This window comes from Mastigoproctus giganteus, chromosome 11 (genome assembly GCF_048544385.1).
Source record: "Mastigoproctus giganteus isolate SK-2022 chromosome 11, ASM4854438v1, whole genome shotgun sequence".
Lineage (NCBI taxonomy): Eukaryota > Metazoa > Arthropoda > Arachnida > Uropygi > Thelyphonidae > Mastigoproctus > Mastigoproctus giganteus.
The window spans coordinates 130,834,326-130,858,737 of record NC_143585.1 but is presented as its reverse complement, the minus strand read 5'-3'; the positions used below and the strand labels follow the sequence as shown (position 1 = coordinate 130,858,737).

General features: G+C 38.0%; 1 protein-coding gene across 1 annotated transcript in view; it reads left to right on the top strand.

The window, feature by feature from the left end:
- The window catches only part of Brr2 (U5 small nuclear ribonucleoprotein l(3)72Ab), a 570,943-nt gene that overhangs the window by 109,396 nt on the left and 437,135 nt on the right, over positions 1–24,412 (top strand). The window contains exons 9-11 of the mRNA XM_090384330.1: positions 10,256–10,355; positions 11,970–12,106; positions 22,725–22,814. Coding sequence (XP_090240456.1) covers positions 10,256–10,355; positions 11,970–12,106; positions 22,725–22,814 — 327 coding nt within the window. The remainder of the gene's footprint in view (positions 1–10,255; positions 10,356–11,969; positions 12,107–22,724; positions 22,815–24,412) is intronic.

The following is a 24,412-nucleotide window of genomic DNA, read 5'->3' as shown; positions in this document are numbered from 1 at the left end:
CTGCTAGGACATCAGGCGTCGAAAAAGAAACAACGGTGGATGACCCAGCACATACTAGACCTAATGGATGAACGGAGAATATTCAAAAGCAACAACAACCGGGAAAAATACAAAGAAATACAACAAAAGATCAAACAGGAAATCCGGAAGGCGAAGGAAAAATGGATGGAAGATCAGTGTGCAGAAATCGAAGACCTAATCAAGAAAAATGACAACTATAACCTGCACAAGAAGCTTAAAGAAGTTGGAAACATCTACAAACCGGCTCCTATCCCAAGTTTATATACGGCCAACAATCAACCTATACTAAGTAAACAAGCCAAACTCGACACCTGGAAGAGCTATATATACAATCTGTTCGGCACCAACAGAAAACCGGCAGAAACGCAACAACAAACACAGGAAGACAATCTCCACATATTAACATCTGAAGTGGAACATGCCATCCGAATAACAAAGCCAGGCAAGGCCTGTGGACCTGATCAGATTCATGTGGAACTGCTGAAACAACTAGACTACAGCAACATCCAACAACTAACAAAATGGTTCAATCAAATCTACAACAACAACGACATTCCATCCGAATGGCTCCAATCCATCTTTGTGGCCCTACCAAAAAAGGCTACCAGCCGGAAATGCGAAGACTTCAGGCTGATCAGTCTAATGAGCCAGGTGCTAAAAGTCTTCCTCAAGATGATTCAGCAAAGGATAAGATGTAAGTGCGAAAGTGCACTAGGAAACACACAGTTCGGATTCTGCAGGGGACTAGGCACCAGAGAAGCAATTTTCTGTTTACAAATATTGCTACAAAGGTGCTATGAACATCAAAAAGAAAACAAAGGTGATGAAGGTCAGCAGGACTGCAAGCAAAATCACGATCAAACTAAACAACGAAAAATTAGAGCAAATACACCGCTTCAAGTATCTCGGAGTACTCATTGATGACCAGCTGAACCATGAGGCCGAAATCAAAAGCAGAATTGAACAAGCCAGGCAGGCATTCACCAAATGGAGAACCCTCCTCACCGACAGAAGCTTGAACATCATGCTCAAATTACGCACATTGAAATGCTACATCTGGCCAATACTGCTCTACGGTGTAGAAACCTGGACTCTAACATCAGCCACTACAAAAAAGCTCCAGGCCTTCGAAATGTGGCTCTACCGAAGAATGCTGAAAATTCCGTGGACAGCCAAGATAAACAACGCACAGGTCCTGCAGGACATGCACACGGAACAGGACCTGCTCAAAACCATCATCAGCAGGAAATGCAAATACTAGGTCACATCGCTAGGAACTAACAAAAATATCACCTACTACCACTCATCCTGGAGGGAAAGATCGAAGGCAAGAAACGCCCAGGCAGACCGAAAATGGCATGGCTAGATAACATCAACACCTGGCTTCACATGACAACAGCACAAATTCTACACGCAGCGCTAGACAGAGAACAATATCAAAACGAAGTCGCAAACGCCATTTGGCAGCATTAAAGAAGAAGAAGAAGTCATATGTCTCATAAATTCATCTGACATCCATTTAGGCCTGAACTTTGAACAATATTTCTTAGCTTGTATGTAAAACCTAGTAGCTTCCAAGATAATTTCTTTGAATGCTTCCCATTTTGAGTTTGCTGTTGGTAACATCATCAGTTGGTCCCACTGTATAGAATTTAAATACTGTCTCAGATCATCGTAGTCGCCTTTACAAAAGCAATAACCCTTCCCTTTACCCCTGATGGTAGTTAACTCCTTGAGTAAATCCCACTTCAGCACACTGTGATCACTGCCACCTAGTGGTTCCTGTATCTGCAGATTCTTAATGCATGAAGAATCACTACTGATAATCAAATCAAGAGTATTGCTCCCTCTAGTTGCTTCCCGAACATGCTGATTTAGAAAACAATCATTCAATAAATCCACAAAAGCCTTGCTAGTGTGTGAGTGACCAATCCACAAATTCCAATCAATATCTGGGAAATTAAAATCAATCCCCCATTATAAGACTCTCTGATTTACTGGCCCACTCTATTTCCCTGTATAGTTTCTTATTATACTGATCAGAGTCATTAAGCCTATAGCACACTCCTACTCTCAATTTTGATCTCCCAATGCTTATGTCACACCAAACTGACTCGACACTGCACTGTCCAGCGATGTTGACTGGCTTCACTTCCTTGGATTTTATGTGTTTCTTAACTAATAGCATAATCCCTCCTCCCTTCCTATCCTGTCTATCCTTTCTGTAGACATTATACTCGCCAAATTCCAGTTCTGCATTACTTATATTTGTGTGACACCACGTCTCTGATATCCCAACAATATCCGCCTTGATGCTTTCAGCAATACCTCAAATTCATCAAATTTATTTACCAAACTCCTAGCATTGGTATACATGCAAGTATACATGCATCTGTTCTTTTTCTTAGCTACCCTAACACAACCCATGTGTTTACTTGTACCCCAATGACTCCCAGCAGTCTCTGAAATATCCTGCATCTTATTTTCCAAGCTGCTGCTCATTCCAATAGAAGCAGTGCAAGAATTACTTTCACCTCTGCCAGTGGCTACTGTTATTCTATTAATCTTTGTATCCCCCCCAATCTAGCAGTTTTCCGACCCACCTAACACTGCCTCAATAGCATCAGCAAACATTCTTGCACCCTTTCTATTTAAGTGTATCCCATCCCTGTTACTGTCTATAACGCGCGCATGTAGCAGTGTGAGCACCCCGGCGCTACAGGTGCTAGCAGAAATGCTCCCCTTGGATTTGGAGGTAGCCAGAGCAGGGAACCTTTACTTATTCTCCAAATGCGAGGCGGAGACCTTCTTGGAACATGCAACATACCTGACTAGTAATTACAAGTCTGAGAAAGCCCGACTCCAAAACCACCTAATGAATTTCTGGCAAAACAGGTGGATGGAAACAATCAAGGGTGAAGCGACGCGCAAATTCACACCTGACATCCGCACCGTATACCCCAAGCAACCTGCCTGGTTTTTCCCAGGGCTGCGCATGACCTTCCTTCAAACTGGACACGGTCCCTTCAACGAAAAACTACTGTGCTTTGGGCCTATGGAAAATGCATACTGCACATGTGGGGACAGAGAAACCTGGAACCACATCATGCATAACTGCTTACAATATGAGGACCTAAGAAGTATAAAGTGGATACAATATCTTCCAAAAGGAATGGAGCATCATCTCCCTAACAGAATACATGCAGAAACTCTTCTTAAGAAGAAGAACACTAAATGTCATCCACTATGACTGAAAACCATGACAACAAAAGAGAAAAAAGGATTGGACTGGAACTCAAGAACTAGCTATATGATATGACACCCAAGCTCTTGGATCAAACCAGTATCCTCTAGGAATGGAACTCACTGACTGACAGACCTACCCTCTCCTGGTCATGGACAGTGTTGGCCCGTTCTCTCACCCCACAATATGGACCCAACCAAACTGGACCTTACCTAATTAGACTTACCCTACTGACATGGACTCATACATACTGGCTGACCGGGCTAGCTGGGTGGGTAAAGTGCCTGCCTGGCAACTCAAAGGTTGCGGGTTCGAATCCAGCCTCGGCTTGGATCAGAGTAGAAAATGCAAAAACTTTGGGAGGTGCATTATGGCCACAGAAGCTGATGCGCCAACAACTAACAACAACAACAAAAAAAAAATCATACACACTGATCTTGGATCCTCTGAAGTGGATTTGTTGGAAGGGATCCCACCTGGACAGTGAACACCGACCTCTCAGCCATGCTGTTCTTCAGCTGGCTGACGATCCAACAACCATGTGTCCTAGCATGGTACTTTTTAACCACTATCCTAGGTGGGTGCCTTCTCTCCTCCTCACCATCCCCTATTTTCCTTTTGGTGGGGCACAGGCCTGCCCCACTAACCACTACAGCGGCCATTTAACCTATCGGCTTCTTACTTCCTTTCCTCTCCCCAGACTTCAGTCTCCCTCCCTTTTTATCAACTTACACAGCGATCGCTCCACATGTCAAAATTTTAAAACATCAAAATTAATGCCCAACCTTTTAAGATTTTCTCCTGCGTTTCAGCGTATAATCCCTTATGTATGGCATCTCTCCATTTTTTTGATTTATTTTTTTATTTTTTTTAGTTCCTTGCCACTGAAATCTTAGGACATTAGGCCGCATGACCTGCTGGAGTAAAACTTGCAACTTGGTATTCCTGGTCAACCTCCCCGTTTGGTTTAGCGTGGGCAATGGTGGGTCCCATCAAGGGCCCAGTGGCTAATAGGCTAGAAGAACAATGTGCACATGACATTACACACCACAAGATCCATGTACTTTTAAATCTCTGGCCTTGACAGAGTACTGTCTTCACTCGCAATAAAAATACACAGAGATGGGAGAAACCCCTGGTGCCATTAGACAATGAACACACTACACTATACTGATCTAGCATAAAGATCAAAACCAAATGTGTCACAGTAAGTAAGAATCTCTGTGTGATCAGAGAGAACATTGTAACACATTATGTAGATGTTACAATACAAGAGTTTGTCAGCCAACAATAATTGGTTGACAGAATGTTTAGTTCATCACAGTTCAGGTAGTGCTAGTAAACTAAAACCATTTATCATCAACACACAAGAATGTCAAAGGCTAAAACTAGTTCACTCAAAAGATCTAGCCCAAAACCAGTTCAAGACATTCACAAAGTGGTAGTCCATTTGTTAATATGCACCAAGGTCATTAACAGTTATACAAGTCAGTTTTCTAAATAACTGAACTAAACTTATCCAAAAACTTGAACCGTTTCGAAAATATACCAAATTATTTCCAAAACCATAAATTATACGCTCAAAGTTAACATTCACATTAAAAATATGCCTCCATCTTTTAAACACAGTATCTCCAATTCAGCAAAATATATCAAGTTCTCTTTATTCCCAATAAACTTTGGAAAGTCATCAACACTATAAACATTTTTTTGGTTGGTACAGCCATTCCTGCAACTAGCCAGCCCCAACAGTGTAGGTGAGCTTGAACTGATGATCCAGATAGCATACAAAATACTTAACAAACAGCAACCAATATTACACTGCTAATACCTGCATGGCAGTGACTGTTAAATAGGCATTGTTGATTGCTTTCACATAGTACATGTGGAGTGTAGTCTCTGCTCCATTGCCTGTACTGCAATTTGTCTAATAGGAGATGCCTCCTGTATCATCTCCTAACAGTTCAACCCCTCAAAAGCATTAAATGAAATTTCTGTTCCCTGAGATATCTTTGACCCCTTTATGAAAGACCTTCCTTTCATATTGCATCTTATGCAGTTTTTGTTTTAATATTTTTTACTGGATTTCCTTACTGCAACCTCAAGGTTGTGGTGAGAGATGCAAAAACTAATTTAATGTGCCCAGATGATGGCCCACCTTTGCTTGATATGTATATCTGTAAATCCACCATTTTGAACTATCCATGTGCTGCATTCATGAGACCGATCACAGTGCCACTCAGTATGATGAAACTAGTTACCTCTAGTGACAACCCAGTGACATGTAAAATGATCTACTGCGCCACGTTTGAAAGCAAAAAAATTAGGAATCACTACTTTCGTACCGATCCTCGTGATAACTAACTTCACCCCACATTAGGTGGATTTTCATGAAATTTTATACTTGCGTTTTTTAGATTGATTTGTTAGGTTTCCAAACTTTCATTAAAATCAGATAGACCTGTAGAAATACAGTAATTATTATTTCTTTTTTTATCCATTTCACATAGGCTATCCATATATCACATATTGTAATTGAAGGGGCTATTGCACAGATTAGAGGAAGAACAAATAGACAATGTGTAATTATTAATTAGCATTAGCATTAGTAGAGGCATTTGATGCAAGAAAGCAAGCTTATGCAGCATCAGCCAAAAAAAAAAAGTAACATAAATAAATAAAAATAACCACTTCCACTTCACCCCTCTGTTCATTCGAAATACCTGTCCAGCTGAGCCTTAAACTTATTTAGGCTATCAACTTCCACGACAAGGGATGGAAGTCTGTTCCACCTACCAACCACCCGCTGGCTAAAAGGCAAATTTCCGCACATCTATCCTACATCTGTCTTTCCTCAATTTGAATTTATGCCCTCTCAGGTGATTATTCTGAGCAAGAGGAAGAATCCCATCAGCATTGAGCATGCTCAAACCATTCAAGGCTTTGTACACCTCTATCAGATCACCTCGCTGGTGCCTAGTTTCCAGACACTGTAATTCGCAAAACTTAAGCCTTTCTTCGTAAGAGCACCCCTTTGTCCCATTCACCAATCTAGTTGCCCTTCTCTGTACTCGTTCCAGCAGCTCTACATCCTTCTTGAAATGAGGCCTCCAGGCCTGTATACAGTACTCTAGGTGTGGCCTGACCATTGCCTTATACAAGGGAATAATCACCTCCTTATCCCTGCTAGAAAAATTCCTATATATCATTGACAATACACCATGAGCTACTCTTGCAGCCCATCTGCACTGCTCAGAGAACTTCATATCTGCCTGCACAACCACCCCGAGGTCCCTTTCATTCTCTACCACTGTCAGTGTAGTACCACAGAGTTGATACGTTGCTCTGGGGTTGCTGTTTCCCATATGTAGTACTTTACATTTGTCAATGTTAAACTTCATTTGCCACCTCGAAGCCCATCTGCTCAACCTTTCCAAATCCTGTTGCAGCAGCATAGTGTCAGTAGTGTCCTTGACAACCCTGCCAACCTTCGTATCGTCTGCAAACTTGGACATTAAGCCTGATATACCATCATCAATATCATTTATAAATACAGAAAACAATAAAGGACCCAATACTGAACCCGGAGGGACTCCACTAATAACATTAGTCCACGATGAGCAGTGTCCATTGATTACCACTCTCTGTCTTCTCCCCCTCAACCACCCCTTTATCCATAGCAGCAATTTGCCTCCAATGCCACACTGCTCCAATTTGTGTAGCAGTCTTCCATGTGCAACAGTATCAAAAGCCTTTCTAAGATCCAAGTATATAATATCAAAGTTATTCCCTGCATCCAGTTCTTTTGTGACTGCATCATAGTATCCAATCAAATTGGTCAGGCAAGACTTACCCTTAACAAAACCATGCTGTGTCCTAGCTATAACTGAAGTCTTGTCTAGATGATCCTGCAGTGCTTCTTAAACCAGTGCCTCCATTAATTTTCCAGGAACAGAAGTTAAACTCACAGGTCTATAATTACTTGTGTCAGCCTTTGATCCCCCTTTGTGAATTGGGGTCACATTTGCACATCTCCAGTCCATGGGTACCTCCCCTGAGTCCAAGGAAACTCATAATTATGGCTAAGGGTTTGCTTACTTCCTTTGCTGCCTCCTTTAATATAACTGGATAGATCCCATCCACCCCAGGTGCCTTTCTTTTGTTTATCTTCAACAATTTCTCCTCCACTTTGCTCTCAGTTATTACAAGATTCTCTAGCTTACTGCTAGAGTTGAATACACCTCTGGCATTCCCCTCGCTGAATAACTCCTCATGTGTGAATGTTGATGCAAAATATTCATTTAGTTTGTTAGCTACCTGAGCAGGGTCATCAACAGTTGACCCATCGATCTCAAGTGGACCAATCTGATTCATCCCCTTCCTTCTAGAGTTTACATAAGTAAAGAACTCTTTGCTGTTTTTCTTCGCATCCCTTGCCAAGGATCTCTCGTAATCTGCCTTCGCCTGCCTAACCTCCTTTGTAACTTGGTTACAGATCAACTTGTATCTATCATAGGCGTCTGTGTCACGTGTTAATTTGTATGTATCCCATGCATTTTTCTTTTCTGCCATATGCCTCATCAGTTCATCTGACATCCATTTAGGCCGAAACCTTGAACAATATTTCTTAGTTGGTATGTAAAGCCTAGTAGCTTCCAAGATAAGTTATTTGAATGCTTTCCATTTTGAATTTTCTGTTGGCAATATCATCAGTTGATCCCACTGTATAGAATTTAAATACTGTCTCAGTCCATTGTAGTCGCCTTTACGAAAGCAATACCCCTTCCCTTTACCCCTAATGGTAGTTACCTCTTTGAGTAACTCCCACTTCAGCACACTGTGGTCACTGCCACCAAGTGGTTCATTTATCTGCAGATTCTTAATGCATGAAGAATCACTACTGATAATCAAATCAAGAGTATTACTCCCTCTAGTTGCCTCCCGAACATGCTGATGTAGAAAACAATCATCCAATAAATCCACAAAAGCCTTGCTACTGTGTGAGTGACCAGCCCCCAAATTCCAGTCAATATCTGGGAAATTAAAATCCCCCATTATAAGACTCTCTGATTTACTGCCCCACTCTATTTCTCCGAACAGTTTCTTATTATACTCATCAGAGTCATTAGGCCTATAGCACACTCCTACTCTCAATTTTGATCTCCCAATGCTTATGTCACACCAAACTGACTCGACACTGCACTGTCCAGCGATTTCGACTGGCTTCACTTCCTTGGATTTTATGTGTTTTTTAACTAATAGCATAACCCCTCCTCCCTTCCTATCCTGTCTATCCTTTCTGTAGACATTGTACTCCCCAAATTCCAGTTCTACATTCCTTATATCTGTGTGACACCACGTCTCTGAAATCCCCACAATATCTGCCTTTGATGTTTTGAGCAATACCTCAAATTCATCAAATTTATTTACTAAACTCCTAGCATTGGTGTACACACAAGTATACATGCACCTGTTCTTTTTCTTAGCTACCCTAACACAACCCATGTGTTTACTTGTACCCCAATGATTCCCAGCAGTCTCTGAAATATCCTGCATCTTATTTTCCAGGCTGCGGCTCATTCGAATAGAAGCAGTGCAAGAATCACTTTCACCTCTGCCAGTGGCTACTGTTAATCTATTAGTCCTTGTATCCCCCCAATCTAGCAGTTTTCCGACCCACCTAACACTGCCTCGATAGCATCAGCAAACATTCTTGCACCCTTTCTATTTAAGTGTATCCCATCCCTGTAGAAGCAGTCTCTCCTGTTAACAAGTACAGACCAGGCTGAAAAAAATTCTACCCCTTGAGCCCTGCACAATCTTTCCAGGGCCGAATTGATTGACAGGGCTCTCATCATATACTCCCTCCTATCGTGTCTGGGCAGAATTGCAGACACTTTCAATTTCAACCCTAATTCACGGCTTTTTTTTCCATCAGTGACCTGTACTTGTCAATAATGTCCTGGTTTGTGTATAAAAGTTACTTTTTACTCTCTGTCTGTCTGTCTGTCTGTCTGTGCGTGCGTACGTGTGTGTGTGTTTTGCCATAAGTCATGAATTATTACTGTTACTTTTTACTTGTGTGTGTGTTATAAATCATGAATTATTACTATTTGCTATTGTGGCCAAAATGTAATGTACTGCATACATTAACTTTTTTTTTTTTTTTTTTTTTTTACGAACAGCTATGGCAGCCATTAGATTATGTTTCTGAGTTGGACCAATTTTTCTTTATTTTCTATTTATGTGTATACTGTAAATTAGATTTCCTGCAAACACGTCTCACTTGGAATTGTGTGATCATTATAAGAAATTGACAATTTTAAAATTTTGTTTTTTAAGTATATGAAGCATTGCTGTTGGTTCATATTTTTATTTTAAACTATCCGTTATTTTAAAAAAAAATCGTGTATTTTTTTTTTTTTTTATTCAGTGGACAAAATAAGATTTTATCCATTGATGGCAAAATAATAAAACTAAAATTAAAAAGAAACAAATGTGAAATGAATTTGCTTGTATAAAAACAGTTGCTTAATAGGTTACCTATTTGTCATTGTCTATTTGTGCTAAACAATTGGGAAAAAATTTATTATTTTTGTTATTTTTTATGGGGTTTCCTTACTGCAACATCAAGGTTATGGTGAGAGATTCAAAAATTGATTTAATGTGTACAGATGATGACCCACCTACTTGTGGCAAGGACAGGAGCCAGGCAGCTGGCTCCTGTCCTTCAGATAATAATATCTTTTCTTACATTTCAGGTGTTAAAGTTGTCCCCAGACAACTGTGTTATATTAAGGTTGCTATATTTATTATTTATGAACTACTTAGAAAACTCGGAATTTTTAAGTTTTCAAGTGCTTTTATATTTGTAGGCATCAGAATTTGGTGATTTGCAGTGAAATCTGATTCAGTTTTGATTTATTTGCAATATAACTGATCCTTTAAATGTTGAAACAATATAAAAATACTATTTGATTTTCTTTTCAGACAGCTGTTGATGATCGCGATGCAGAAAACCAGTTGGTGTTACTTCTAGGGTTTAATCAATTCGATTTCATAAAAGTGCTTAGACAGCATAGACAAATGAGTAAGTAAGAACTTCCAAAACTGTTTTCTTTTCTATAGTTTTAAGTGAATGTTAAAGTACAGAAGAAAGAGGGGAAGAAAGGAATTAGTATGGTTTCAGTTCAGTTTGATATACTTTTAACAGAAAGTAAAATGATTATAGCATTTATAAATGTGATAATCACATACTTGCATTTATAATTTGTCAAATGATAATTAATGAAAAAATTTAGTATTAGTAGTGGCAGATGATTCAAGAATGCAAGCTTATACAGTGTCAACAACAAAAAAGAATCTTCCCATTTCATCTAACCGTTCTTTCCAATAGTTTGTCTAGTTCTTCCTTGAATTTATTTACTGGCAATCAACCACCCACTGGCTAAAGCCAAACTTCTGCACATCTATTCTGTAACTGTCCTTCCTCAATTTGAATTTCTGCCCCCTCACTAATGTAGTATGAGCAAAGGGAAGAATCCCATCAGCACTGAGTTTGCTTAATTCATTCAAAGCTAATCAGCTCACCTCGTAGGTGCCTAATTTCCAGATGCTGCAATTTTGCAAAACTGAAGCCTTTCTTGGTAACAGCAACCCCCCCCCCCCTTTGTTCGCTCACTAACTTCATTGCCCTTCACTGTAGTCTTTCCAGCAGTTTTGCATCCTTCCTAAAATGAGGCCTCCAGGCCAGAACTTGGTAAGTGGTATGGAGGGGAGCATGGCCTTCCTCTTAATAACTGACTTCTTTAATGCAGGTGAGCTGCTAAGACTTAATTCCCATGTGTTTTATTAGTGGAAAACTTAAGTTGGCATCAAGGTGCTGTACCTCAGCATTTAATTTGGGAGGAAGCCTCACCCAGCCATTGATATTAATGCACCTTTTGACAGGTTAATTTTACTAAATTAGGTTTTTTTTAATGTTATTTGAAATTTAATTATTTATTATGAAGTCTTTTTGGAATTCTTTCTAACACTGTTTTGTTTCCTCATTTCATTGTATGTCTAGGTAATAATACAGTAAAGCCTTGCTTTAATTGACTACACGAAGGGTAAGGCTTGTAACACCTGAATGTTTTAAAAAAAATGCTTTACCATGAAATAAGAAACTTGAAATATTAAAAATTAAATTTTACTGCACTTAATGTGAGGGGTATAACTTGAATTTTTTCCGTATGTTATAGTTGCAGTGGAAATTCTGACTAAAGCTTATTCAGTGTGAAGAGCTCTTGGGTGCTTTCAATTTGGGAGGGGGGGTGACTTTCTATCATTTCCTAATCTGCTCAGTGTTGATGGTGAGAAAAACCCTGGCTCACTGTTATTAAAAATATTTTTACTGATGGTAAATACTGTCAGACTAAGACAGTTATGTCACCACGTCCTGCAGAGATGAAAAGCCTGATTCAATGCACACAGTCTTTTACTTCCTAAGTCTGTTAAATTGAGGTCTCTTAAAGCTAGGATTTACTGTACACTTACCATACAAGATAGCCAACTTTATTGTTGTTCCTGTTAATTTGAAAATAATTTTCAAATACAGGAACAACAATTAAGAATAATTATAATTTTATAATTATACTTATAAAAATTATAATAATAATTTATATTATTATAAGTGATTTGAATTACTGTAATTCATTTTCAGTACTGTACTGTACTCTTCTTGCATCATCACAGAGTGCTGCTGAGAAAACAAAAATTAGAGAAAAAATGCAGTCTGATCAAGAACTAGAAAAAATCTTAAGACAGTTGGAGAACACTGAAAAAGAGGATATTGTTCAGGTAGATTTTTTATTATCATCTGCCATATTAAGCAATTTGTTTTATATAACCAATAATGCTTATGGGTAAGGTAAAATTTAGTCTTATAGAACAGAATTTCTCAACCTATGTAGTTGCAACCCACTATTTGGCTGCAGAAAAGTCTTGGTGGATCATAAAACTTTTGAAGCTCAAGAATAAAATTAAAATATAATTTTTATTTGATTATATTTTTAAAAAGAGGTACATTTATTTTTTTTTTAAAATACTCACCTCTATAAATCTGCATATTGAAGTTTTCGTATGGAAGAGTTAAGAATAAAAAAAATAAATAAATAAAAATTTTAAAAAAATGGTCAAGAAAACTTAGAAAACCATTCAAAATTGTTACCTATTCTGAAGTACACATCATTTAAGTGTTTCAGTTTAAAATGATCTATTATTGTGGAGAGAAATAAACTTTTTTTTTTTTTTTCATTTCTTTTATTTATGGAAGAAATATATGGAAGTACAGTAAACCCCTGCTATTCGTGGGGGTTACGTTCCTGAGAAATGCCGCGAATACTGAGTTATGGCTCCCATAGTGATAAAGGGGTTCTGTTCCAAAGTATGAAATATATAAGAAAAACTAGTCTAAAATTTTGTTTATGTATGTATTATATGTATCTTCATAATATGACTATGAACATAGACAGTACATAGTGAAATGCAAGCATAAGGCATCAAAATGAAAATAAGAAACAATTTAATATTAAATGTAACATTTATTAGAAATTTCAAACAAATCTTTCAATCCGGCACCTTGCTATAGCTAAAAAACTTATCCCACCAGTGCTATCACCAGTTTCGCTAAAGTGTTGATAAAGGTGTTTTGCCTTTTCACGAATGATGAGTGAACTTAAGGGAATTTTATTTTGAGTTCGGTCTCTATCCACAGATTTAAAGCTTTTTCCATTTTTTCTAATTTAACATCAAGAGTTACAGAGCAAATTTTTGAAGCAATTAGTGCATTTTCACAGATACTACGGTGGATTTTTTCTTCAGATTTCTTGATTGATCGTACCGTTGACTTATTGATTTTATAATGTTTTGCCACTGACGAGACACTTTCACCATTAGAAATTTTGTCTAATAACTGAATTTTACTCGCTAATGTCATCACCTTCTTTGATCTTTTCACAATTCCCTTGTTATTCGTAGCCATATTTTTGTATGGGTTAGAAAAGAATTTGTCCACAATAAAGTCACTTTTTTCTGTTAACATACTCGAAAAAGTCTGTTTACACTAACACACTGCAAAACAGTAGATTTTTCACTTTTGTAATCATATAAATTGATAAATTTATTCAATTTATAAGCATATAAATTAAAAGCAAATGATGAAACCTTCCATGACAAGTGCATAGCACATACTGAACAAGGATTAGCGAGAACATCCACGCTCGCGATTTTGTCACCCCTCTCCCCCCACCCACTGAGCGCTGTTCTGACCGGGAAACATGATTTTAGCCACGCCCATGTTTTTTTATGGCGAAAAATGTTCACGGTGATTTAAAATTCACATTTTTTTAGGTTTTATATTAAATCACCGACCGCGAATACAGATACCGCAAATAGCGGGGGTTTACTGTACCTAGGAGTAATTTTGGACAACAGGAGAACTTTCATCCCCCATATCCAAGCTATCAAAGAAAAGATAAAAAATAACATCACTATGTTAGCACGCTTTACCCGCAAGGACTGGGGTCTTAAAGGACCAACTCAACGCCTTCTATACTCAGCAGCATTTATACCAATTGTCACATATGGAGCTGCAGTATGGTATCACCGAATGACTTTAGTGCATGCTCAATAAAATTCAGCAAATTGAACGACATCAACTGCCGCCCTACAGCTACTAACAGGCTGCCTCCCCGTGGACCTCCACGTCGCTTTTATCGGACTCTCTCATGCCATCAAGAAGAATAAGGAAGCTGATTTCCTCACTATTCAAACCCGTACCGATACAGACATCAAACCGGAACATAAACGTGTGTGGCTAGAATTGATAAACCTATGGCAAACCCGCTGGAATAACTCCACGACTGGTGCAACTACTAAACTTTTCCTCCCCGAGGTAACCTACATCAACAAACAACGTTCCACTTGGTTCTTCCCAAATGTCTATGCTTCCTTCCTATTAACTGGCCACGGGTCCTTCAAGAGACACCTTCTGGAGTTCGGCCTAGTTGAGGATGCCCTCTGTACCTGCGGAGAACCTGAAGACTGGGATCACGTGATGCACTCATGCAACATATACTTAGACCTAAGAATCCAACTATTCCTAGACCTCCACACTACATCACTTCGGCCAGAAACCAAGTTACTGGAATCTAACGATGCTTTCCGTGCACTAACCACGTATGCCAACGAGGTCTTTTGTCGTCGCTGGCATCACCTGCAACTCCCGAACACCACTCCTGGATAACCTCCTCCACACAGCAACTGATACCCAGCACCGGAAACTTCCAGTCATGAAATTGAAAATTGAGGCCAGCTCTGCTGACGCCGCTCTGTGATTCTCTATTGTGACGATCTTGGACTCTTTAATTTGAACTTTACCTGTTCTCTTCTTCCTACCCCCGTCCTTCTCCAGGACTCCCACAACTGCACCTAGCACTCTTCCTGCTCCTTTTTGCGTGCGGGGGATGCCTGTCTTATTCAACTTTCCTTTCTTTTCTCTGCTCTTTCCTTGGTCCTCCCCACTCTCGCTCCTGCAGATGACCCGCCAGATGTCTTTTACTCCCTGGTCCGGCTCCTCGTGGCAGTGGATGGATGCTGGGAGGCTCCTTCCTGGTGATCGCGCTCCCAGTAACGAAGAGGCCAGTCAAACAACACAAATAACACACTACTCACACATAACCCACACTGACTGGTTTTGATATGTTAACAGAGTACTTAACGTGGATTTGTGGGAAACCACGGGAACTGCATAACAAAAAACACTATGGCCACTATGTAATTTAAAACACAATTTCTTCCAAGATTAGTGCAAGCCTTTTATAATGTTATTGTCAATTGCCATACAGATGATATGCATTTAGAAATCAGGGTTTGAAATATGTGGAACAATCATGGGGAAATGAGAGAGCTTGCTTCTGATAAAATAAACTTTTCGTGTGACTTGATCGGTGACATGAAAACTTTCTTTTATCCAGACACCAGGCATTAAAAAAAAATCAAACGAAGAGTCTAGTATTCATTAGTTAGTTTGGTTTGCATTTTATTATGTTCAGTACTTTCATATAGAATATTTAGGTGGTAGATGACTTTCATCAACCGGTGAAATACCACCACTTTGCTTATTGGAGGCTTGAAGTGGTGATGTTTGTTGTTTGGTTTTTAGGAGCATTAGCAACTAAGGCCATATTGCTCGGGGATATGCGGTGGTCATTCCCTGACCTTTCCGCATCCTCTGTATTTGGTGGTGACGGGCTCGAACCCCGGTCTAATCAAGAAACGTGTGCTATGCACTGCTGCTCCTTCCCACCTGGCTACGGAGGCGCCTCTTGAAGTGGTGAAACCCATGTTCAGTCTCTAGAGAAAATTTCCAGCATCCCCCCCCCCCCCATACTTCTCCTTCAACCCATGCACGATACTAAGTACTATATGTTTTGATACCTTTCTTGTTTGGGGTTTTCATAAAAAATATATATATATATATATATTAAATAATAATCATATAATTTGTGATCACTATTTAACTTGATTAGAATTTTGGCTTATCTGATTGTGGCCTGTGTACGAAATTAATCCTTTTGGATTAATTTGGCACACAGGCCATAATCCTTTTGGATTAATTTAGCATACAGGCTACAATTAGTCTTTAACCCATGTGCACTCACTCCAATTTAAGTAACACGAGCTTGTGAATGATGTAAAGTTAAATAAATTTCAATAAGCCTCTGTGTGTCTCTTAATTGTTGTGCATGCGTTGAATGAATGCAGTTGTGATCTTTGTACCTATAAACAGAGTGAGCATTTTGAAATGTCAGTGTCGCCGTTTCTGACAGTAGTTAAGCTCATTGGCAGGACAGCCTTGTTGGCAGATAATCAGAAGATATACTATATTGTTTAATAAATAGATAATACATAGAAGCACTGTAGGAATCAGCTTTGCTGCCATTAATCTGTTAGTCTGTGTATATCTATTTTGCTTCAATAATATATTGTCTTTTGGGTAAAAATGTAATCAAAAAGCAAAGCTAAAATTACGCTATTATTAATGCTAATGTTACTTTTATTTCTAATGGTGACAGATTGTAATTAATTAGCAATTTGTTTCACATAATGTGTTAGTTATGTTGTTTTGACTGTGTAGTTTTTGAAACTGTATTATCAAACAAATTCTTATTAATGATGTGTTTATTATTTAATTACACCATATATCCCACAACCTAACTCTGTGCACATGTTAGTGAAGAAATTTCATTTATGTTACCCTACCATTAATATTCAGACACCCCTCTGTTGATAGTTGGCAAAGCTACCCAAGCACCATATATCAGACACAACTATAAATATGCTTGTAAGCCTTCAAGGAGACCGTAATGTGGTTATGAATGCAAGATGCTGCAATTGATAGTTAACAGACTTCCAGCAGAGAATAGTAATAGGGTACCACATAAGCAGTCAGTCTGTACCTAACATTTCAGTGGCACTGAAGACCCCCTGGGTCCACGATTGGTGATGTGATCTGTAAATGGAAACTTACTAGGGCTTAACCCATCATGAAATGACCTGAAGTTGAGAAAACATGACTAGAGTTGTACACTCAGAATGCAAGTCAATGTCACAGCACACACAATCCTCAGTGAGACAATAGGGATGCATGTCATCACTAGTACAGTGAGCAGGATATGGTACCTCCTATCATCTGCATGATAGGAGTTACCATAATTTTGAAACTGTCCACAAGCCACTAATCACCAAGGCTAATGCCTGACATCATCTAGCTTGGTGTAAGACCTGCAATTCTTGGACCATAGACCATTGAAAAGTTTGGAAGGGCAAGTTACAGTATATGGCCTACCAGACCAGCATGATGGCCTGGGGCTGATTGGTTGTTTTGGACAAAGCTGTGAATGCTGAGGTATATGTAAATGTCCTGGACAATAATGTGTTACCTGTATTGTAGCAGCACATCAGGAAGGCCCATACCTATATCAGCAGAACACTCCATTTCATAATGTTGATATTGTGACAAACTAGTTCAAGGATATGAGCAGGGTTAGAGGCTAAAGGATTAGTAGTTTGAATTCAGTAGGCTAGATTTTGTTTTGCATAATTTTTTAATATTTTGTAAATTTAATTTTGACAAAAATAACATAAGTTATTACTTATGTTATTTTATAAATTTAATATTTATAATATAAACATAATTTTGCAAAAATTTAACAATGATTGGTACAAGATCCTTATTAAATCCTTGTCTGATGAGGGTATCATGACTCAGATGTAAATGGCCATGGGCAGTTCCCACTTGACTCACCACTTCATGAATTGCATAGCTTGTGGCATATATTCGAAGATTGATTTAGTTGTTAATTATAGTTCAACTGACAATTCTTTTCTTTGCTGCCGATGTAAAGAGTATATTGATCTCCAATTAAAACTTGGTGCATTGCTAGAAGAATTTGAGTCACTGAAAAATGAGTACTTATCCATTTTTTTCATTTTTAGAGAGAAATGTAATTGGTAACTTGTCAGGGACTCTAGGTGCTAGTAACCTGTGAAGTAAGGTACCCTAGATTTTGGCCGCAAGAAAAATAATCATGTTCACACTGCTTTGGTTTAAAAGGATTTAGATCTAGATCTGTTGGGGGACTGCATTATCAGGAAAGGTAATATTTTTTGTAATAAAGATAGGTGGACTAGAACCAGGGTGGGTCTTTCAGAAGAAACAGTTAATGATGTCACCAAAATATTGGCAAATTTCAAGGGGAGTAAAGACAGGATTATTATTCATGCGGAGACTAATGATATTAAGCACACACAAACTGATGATTTGTTGGATAACTGTAGAGTAGAACCATGGAAAAATGCTCTGCCCTGAGTCAGGACAGATGTGTTTATTTGCAAGAAAACAAGCTTATACAGCATCAGCAAAAAAAAAAAAAAAAACCTTCTCATTTCACCCAGCCATTCACTCCAAAGGTTTGTCTAGTTCTGCCTTGAATTTATTTAAGCTGTCAACTTCCAGAGTGACAGGTGGATGTTTGTTCCAGCAATAAACCGCCCACTGGCTAAAGGCAACTTTTGTCAATTTGAATTTATGCCCCGTTAGATGCCTAACCTGAGCAAGAGAAAGAATCCCATCAGCATTGATTTTGCCCAACCCATTCAAGGCCTTATACACCTCAATTTAGATCACCCTGCAGGTGCCTAGTTTCCAGATGATGCAATTTGCATAAATTAAGCTTCTCTTGGTAATAGAAACCCATTGTTCCACTCATCGATCTCATTGCCATTCTCTGTACTTGTTCCAGTAGCTCTACATCTTTCCTAAAATGAGGCATTGAGCCCTGTATGCAGTACTCAAGGTGTGGCCTGACTATTGCCTTATATAGGGGGATAATTGCCTCCTTATCTCTGCTAGCAAATTCCTGTATATCATTGACAAGACCCCATGAGCTACCCTTGCAGCCCATAAGCACTGCTCAGAAAACTTCATATCTGACTGCACAATTACCCCCAGGTCTCTTTCATTCTCCACTAATGTGAGTGTAGTATCACACAGTTGGTACATCACTCTGGGGTTACTGCTACCCATATGCAGTACTTTGCATTTATTAATGTTAAACTTGAGTTGCCACCTCTCAGCTTTTCTGTTCAACTTTTCTAGATACTGTTGCAGTAGCATAGTGTCATTAACAACCCTATCAACCTTTGTATCATCTGGAAACTTGATATACCTTTGTCAATACCATTGATAAATATAGAAAAGAACAATGGGCCCAACAACAAACTCTGGGGGATTCCACTAATAACATTAGTCCACGAAGAGCAGAGTCCATTGATTAATTACCACTCTGTCTTCTCTCAGTCAACCATCCTTTTACCATAGCAGCAACTTGCCCTTAATGCCACACTGCTCCAATTTCTACAGCAGTCTTTTATGTGAAAGAGTGTCAAAATCTTTCCTGAAATCCAAGTATACGATTCAAAATTATTTTTTGCATCCAGGTCCTTTGTGGCCACATCATAGTAACCAATCAAATTGGTACATGCAAGATTTCCCATTAACATGTCTGAAATATAACTGCAGCCTTCTCTAGATTATTCTGCATTGCTTCTTTGACCAGTGACTTCATTATTTTGCCTGGAACAGAAGTTAAACTAACAGGTCTGTAATTACTCGTGTCTACCCTTCTGAATTGATATGTTTACACATTGAAATGGGCATTGCCATTGGAACCTCCCTGAATCCAAATATGCTCTCATAATTATGACTAAGGTTTTGCTTGCTTACTTTGCTGCCTCCCTTAATATAATTGAATCGACCCCATCTGCCCCAGGTGCTTTTCTTATATTTAGCTTCAACAATTGCTCTTCCACTTTCTTCTGAGTTATTACAAAATCATTTTACTTTCTGGTATATGCTGATTAACTTCTGGCATCCACTTCCTAAATAATCCCTCATGTGTGAATGCAGATGCAAAACACTCATTCAGTTTGTCAACAATCTGAGCAAGATCATCGATATCAAGTGGACCAATTTGATTTATCCTCTTCCTTCGAGTATTTACATATCTAAAGACGTCTTTGCTGTTTTTCTTTGTGTCCTTTGCCAAAGATTTCTCGTAATCTGCCTTTCTTGCCTAACCTCTTTTGTGACTTGATTACAGACTAGTTTATATCTACTATAGGCTTCTGTGTCGCCTGATAATTTCTGTGTTCCATGCAATTTTTGTTCTCTGCCATGAGTCTCATTACTTCATCTGACATCCTTTTAGGCTTATACCTTGAAGGGTATTTCTTAGTTGGTACGAAAAGCCTAGTAGCTTCTATGATTAATTCCTTGAACACTTCCCATTTAGATTTTGCTGATTGTAACATCATCAGTTGGTCCCACTGAATAGAATTGAAAAATAACTATCTGAGACCACGGTAGTCAGCTTTACGAAAGCAATATCCTTCCCTTTACCCTTGGTATTAGTTACATCTTTAAGTAAACCCCACATCGCTACACTGTTCATTGCCACCTAGTGGTTCTTTTATATGCAGATTCTTAATTCATGAAAGAATAATCAATGCTGATAATCTGATCATGAGTATTACCAATTAATATTAAACTTGTCATTACTTATTCTGTCTCTCTTTTGCTCTGTGTAACGTAATAATCCAAAATAATAATGAATACAGAGCGCACAGGCCTCTTTAATCATAACAATCATCCAGTAAATCCACAAAAGTCTTGTTAGTGTGCAATCCATAGTCAATATCTGGACAATTAAATTCCCTTATTATAAGACATTCTGGCTTACTTGCCCACTCACTTTCTCGGTACAGTTGTTTGTTGTACTCATCAGAGTCATTAGGCTTTTAACACTCGTAATCTCATTTTTGCTTTCTCAGTGCTTATGTCACACCAAGCTGACTCAACATTGCCCTGGCCATCCATGTCCAACGGATGTACTTGCCTAGATTTTATGTGCTTCTTCTGTAATGGCATAACCCCTCCCACTCTCCTGCTGAACTCATTGTCCTCCCGATATTCGAATTCTGCATTCCTTATGTGTGACACCATGTTCCTGATATCCCAACAATATTCATATTTGATGTCTCGACCAGTACTTCAAATTCATCAGATTTATTTGCTGTGCTCCTATCCTATCAGCAGTCCTTGAGATTCCCAGCGCCTTATTTCAAAATAATAATGAAATAATGAAAATGATAAAAATAAAAGTAATTAAAATTAAATTAAAATGAAATAAAATAAGAAAAATAATAATAAAAACAAAGAGTAGATAGCAAACTACCAAAAATAGAAAGGGAAAAAAATGAAAAATAAAATAAAATAAAAAAATAAGTAAAAAATATAAATCGTACCATTGAAAGGCTGTTGCCAGCAAGGAAGGACGAACAGAATAGCAGAAAAAGGAGAAAGAAAAGAAAAGTAAACACTTGGTAGACAGACAAATGGAAAAGACATGAATTAAAAGTGGATAGAGGGAATAGATAAAGATTCCACACAGGATAACCTGTGCCAGATGATCCTGCCTCAAGACCAGCCTGGGGCCAGCTGAAGAAAGAAGACAGGTAAACAGTGACTGTTCAGCCTTGTGCAATTATGATTAGGGACTGGCCAAGTCGAAGTCGATTGTGGTAGTGACGATGGTGGTCAGGTGAGTGGGACACTAGTAGGGTGCCAACTGAAACTCCAAGGTAGGTACTTGGGAGCTCTTTGAACTCCAAATAAGCTTTAGCCAGAGTTGCACTATGTAGCACAGCAAATTTTCATACTCATTTTCTACAGACAAGTGGTAAGTGCATTTTGCAGATGAATTTAACCCCCATATAGCCCATTAAAGGTTGGTTTTAACTTCCTCGCATTTGCATCGTTTGTCTATTCTAATACAATCATTTTGCTTAAAGTGTAGTTTATTTTTATAGCTGAGATTAGTAGTTCTACATTTATATCCATGTATCAGAAATTCACCCTTGTGTTCGTGTCTTTGTGAGTGCACAGAAAATACCGAAAGCTTCTCTGTACTCCTATTAAATGTATGCACTTTACTATATATTCTGGCTTTTAATTAGAATTAAATTTTTTTTCTTTGTACATTGTGCTTAAATGATATATTTTTCATATAAATTAACCCCTGTTTTCATACACATCTTTCTCATCTCTCATAGTGGCATATTACAGGAAAATCTGAATTAATAACCACAATTTTTGCTATTTTTTAAAGTTTACATTTGTGACATTTTATTACAGAGGACAGAAAAGATAATGGTAACCACATACAGAATTCCCTTTTTTGTGGAAAGTCAGAAAACCTAAATTTGTAGCCATAGCTGAAAAACTGATATTGTTTTTATTGATGCTGTGTGTGTATGTGTTTGCCTGAAGGGCATTGACTATGTAACTAAACATTCCTTGTTATATGCTTAATACTATAGTTAAAAGTTGTTTTTCTGTAAGTAAAGCCTCAATATTGAAGCACATTTCCTATAAAAAGTTGAAAATCTTGAAATTTTACAGTTAGTAAACAGTAACATTGTTTAAAACTGAGGATTATTGTCAGAAAAGTTGGATAGATAAAAGAATCAACCTTTCATCCTCTAAAGCCAATGAGCACCAACCAAAGTTTTGTGCCCATTGGTTTTAGAGGTAATTTTTGTACCTGCAAAAATTGATTTATGTGCTTGTGTGTCATGAATTAAAAAAAACAGGCAAATATTTAAGTGTGCAAGATCAAAACAATTTATTTTGTGTACTGTGTAGAGTCAAAATATTCTCAAAGTTGTATGAAAACCAGACATATGCTTTTATGAAATTCAGTTAAAGTTGATTTGTTAATGTTGTTTACGTTTCGTTTTCATTCTCCCTTTCCAATTTTTGACAGACATTTCAGACTGTAATTTTTTCTAATAGGAAGAAAGAGAAAGAAGGGCTCAAGCACGCCAAGCCAGGGTTGATGCCAACCTTGAAGCTATGGATGTTGAGGAGGATAGTATACTTCAGGTAATATATACTCATACAACAGTGACTCATTATAAACTACTGCCGTACTTAATTTTTGCCAATGTGAAAATTATATTATTTACAAAATGTAGCATTGCATTTCAGAAGGGTGTTAACTAACCTCACCAGTCATATAAAGGGATTTTTGATGGGAGCATAAACCCTGAGCAAAACGGTTACAATATCAGGTAAATTTAATGAGAAAAGAAGGTGAAAGAATATACAAGCAACCTCTGTATAACATGGTGCTTCTATAACATGGTTTGGCGCATCCGTATCCAGGTGGGCAGGAGCAGCAGTGCATAGTACACGCTTCTTGAGTAGACCGGGGTTCGAGCCCGTGACCACCAAATACGGAGAATACAGAAAGGTCAGGGAATGACCACCGCATATCCCTGGAGCAATATGGCCTTAGTTGCTAATGCTCCTAAAAAAAATAATAAATAAATAAATAACGACATCATGGTTTAGCTCTAACACAATTGATAAATTGCAGAAATCCTTGCACAATACAGTACTTATATAACATGATTTCACTCTAACACGGTTAGAAAATTGGGGAAAACCTCGCATAACACGGTATTTTTGAGCTTTTGTGCAGGGGAAACGCTGCTATTATGTAATTTTTCAACATTTCCATTCTTTTTTGTGACTTCTCGCTGTTAACTCTAGCTGTTATGCAAAAAACATTATTGGGAAACCCTGTGTTAAATTCTGTGCTATTGTGCTTGTTTGAGACCATAAAAAATTGTGAATTTGAAGGGTGCAGTTTGTGACTTTTAAGGTTTTTGTAAAGTTGTTTTGGTTTTTATTTGATCATTTATAAATTTTTCTAGGTATGTTCTTGAGAAGAACACTTTGTTTTTAAGAAGCATATCGGAATAATTTCTTTGTTGTGAATTAAATTCCAACCCTAAATTATGCCTAAGGAAAGTAAAAAAAGCACTGATCAAAAAAACTTTTTCTCTAGAATCGAAGATACAAATTTTGGATTGTCTTAAAAAAGGGGTAATTTGTATCATACATTGCAAAAAAGTTTAAATTTAAATGAAGGCAACAATCCAGATCATAAAGAAAACTGAACGGAAAATTAGAACTGCTGTTGCTGCAGGATCTTTCATTTCCACAAATATGACAGCCCGTCCCTGAGCGCCAATAATTGAGAAAATGGAAAAAGCACCCAGTATTTGAATTGATGATAGCAGTAAAAAATGGATCCCATTAGACGGCAATTTAATTAAACAAAAGGCACTAAAAATTAATGGAGAATCTTCTGTTAACCCAGGGTTTGTTGCCAGTAAAAGTTGGTTTGAGTGATTTAAAAACTGCTTCTGAATACATAACATAAGAATTCAAGGGGAAAGTGCATCAGCTGATAATGAAGCTGCCAAAAAGTGTTCAGGGGAATTTCAAAATGTTATTGAAGAGCACGGATACACACGGTATCAAGTTTTCAATGCCAATGCACAGTCTTTGATAGAAAAAAATACCTAACAGAACGTTTATTAAAAAAAAAAAAAAAAAAAAAAAACGGTACCAGGTTTTAAGGCATCAAAAGATTGTGTAATGTTACTTATGTGCAGTAATGCATCAGGAGA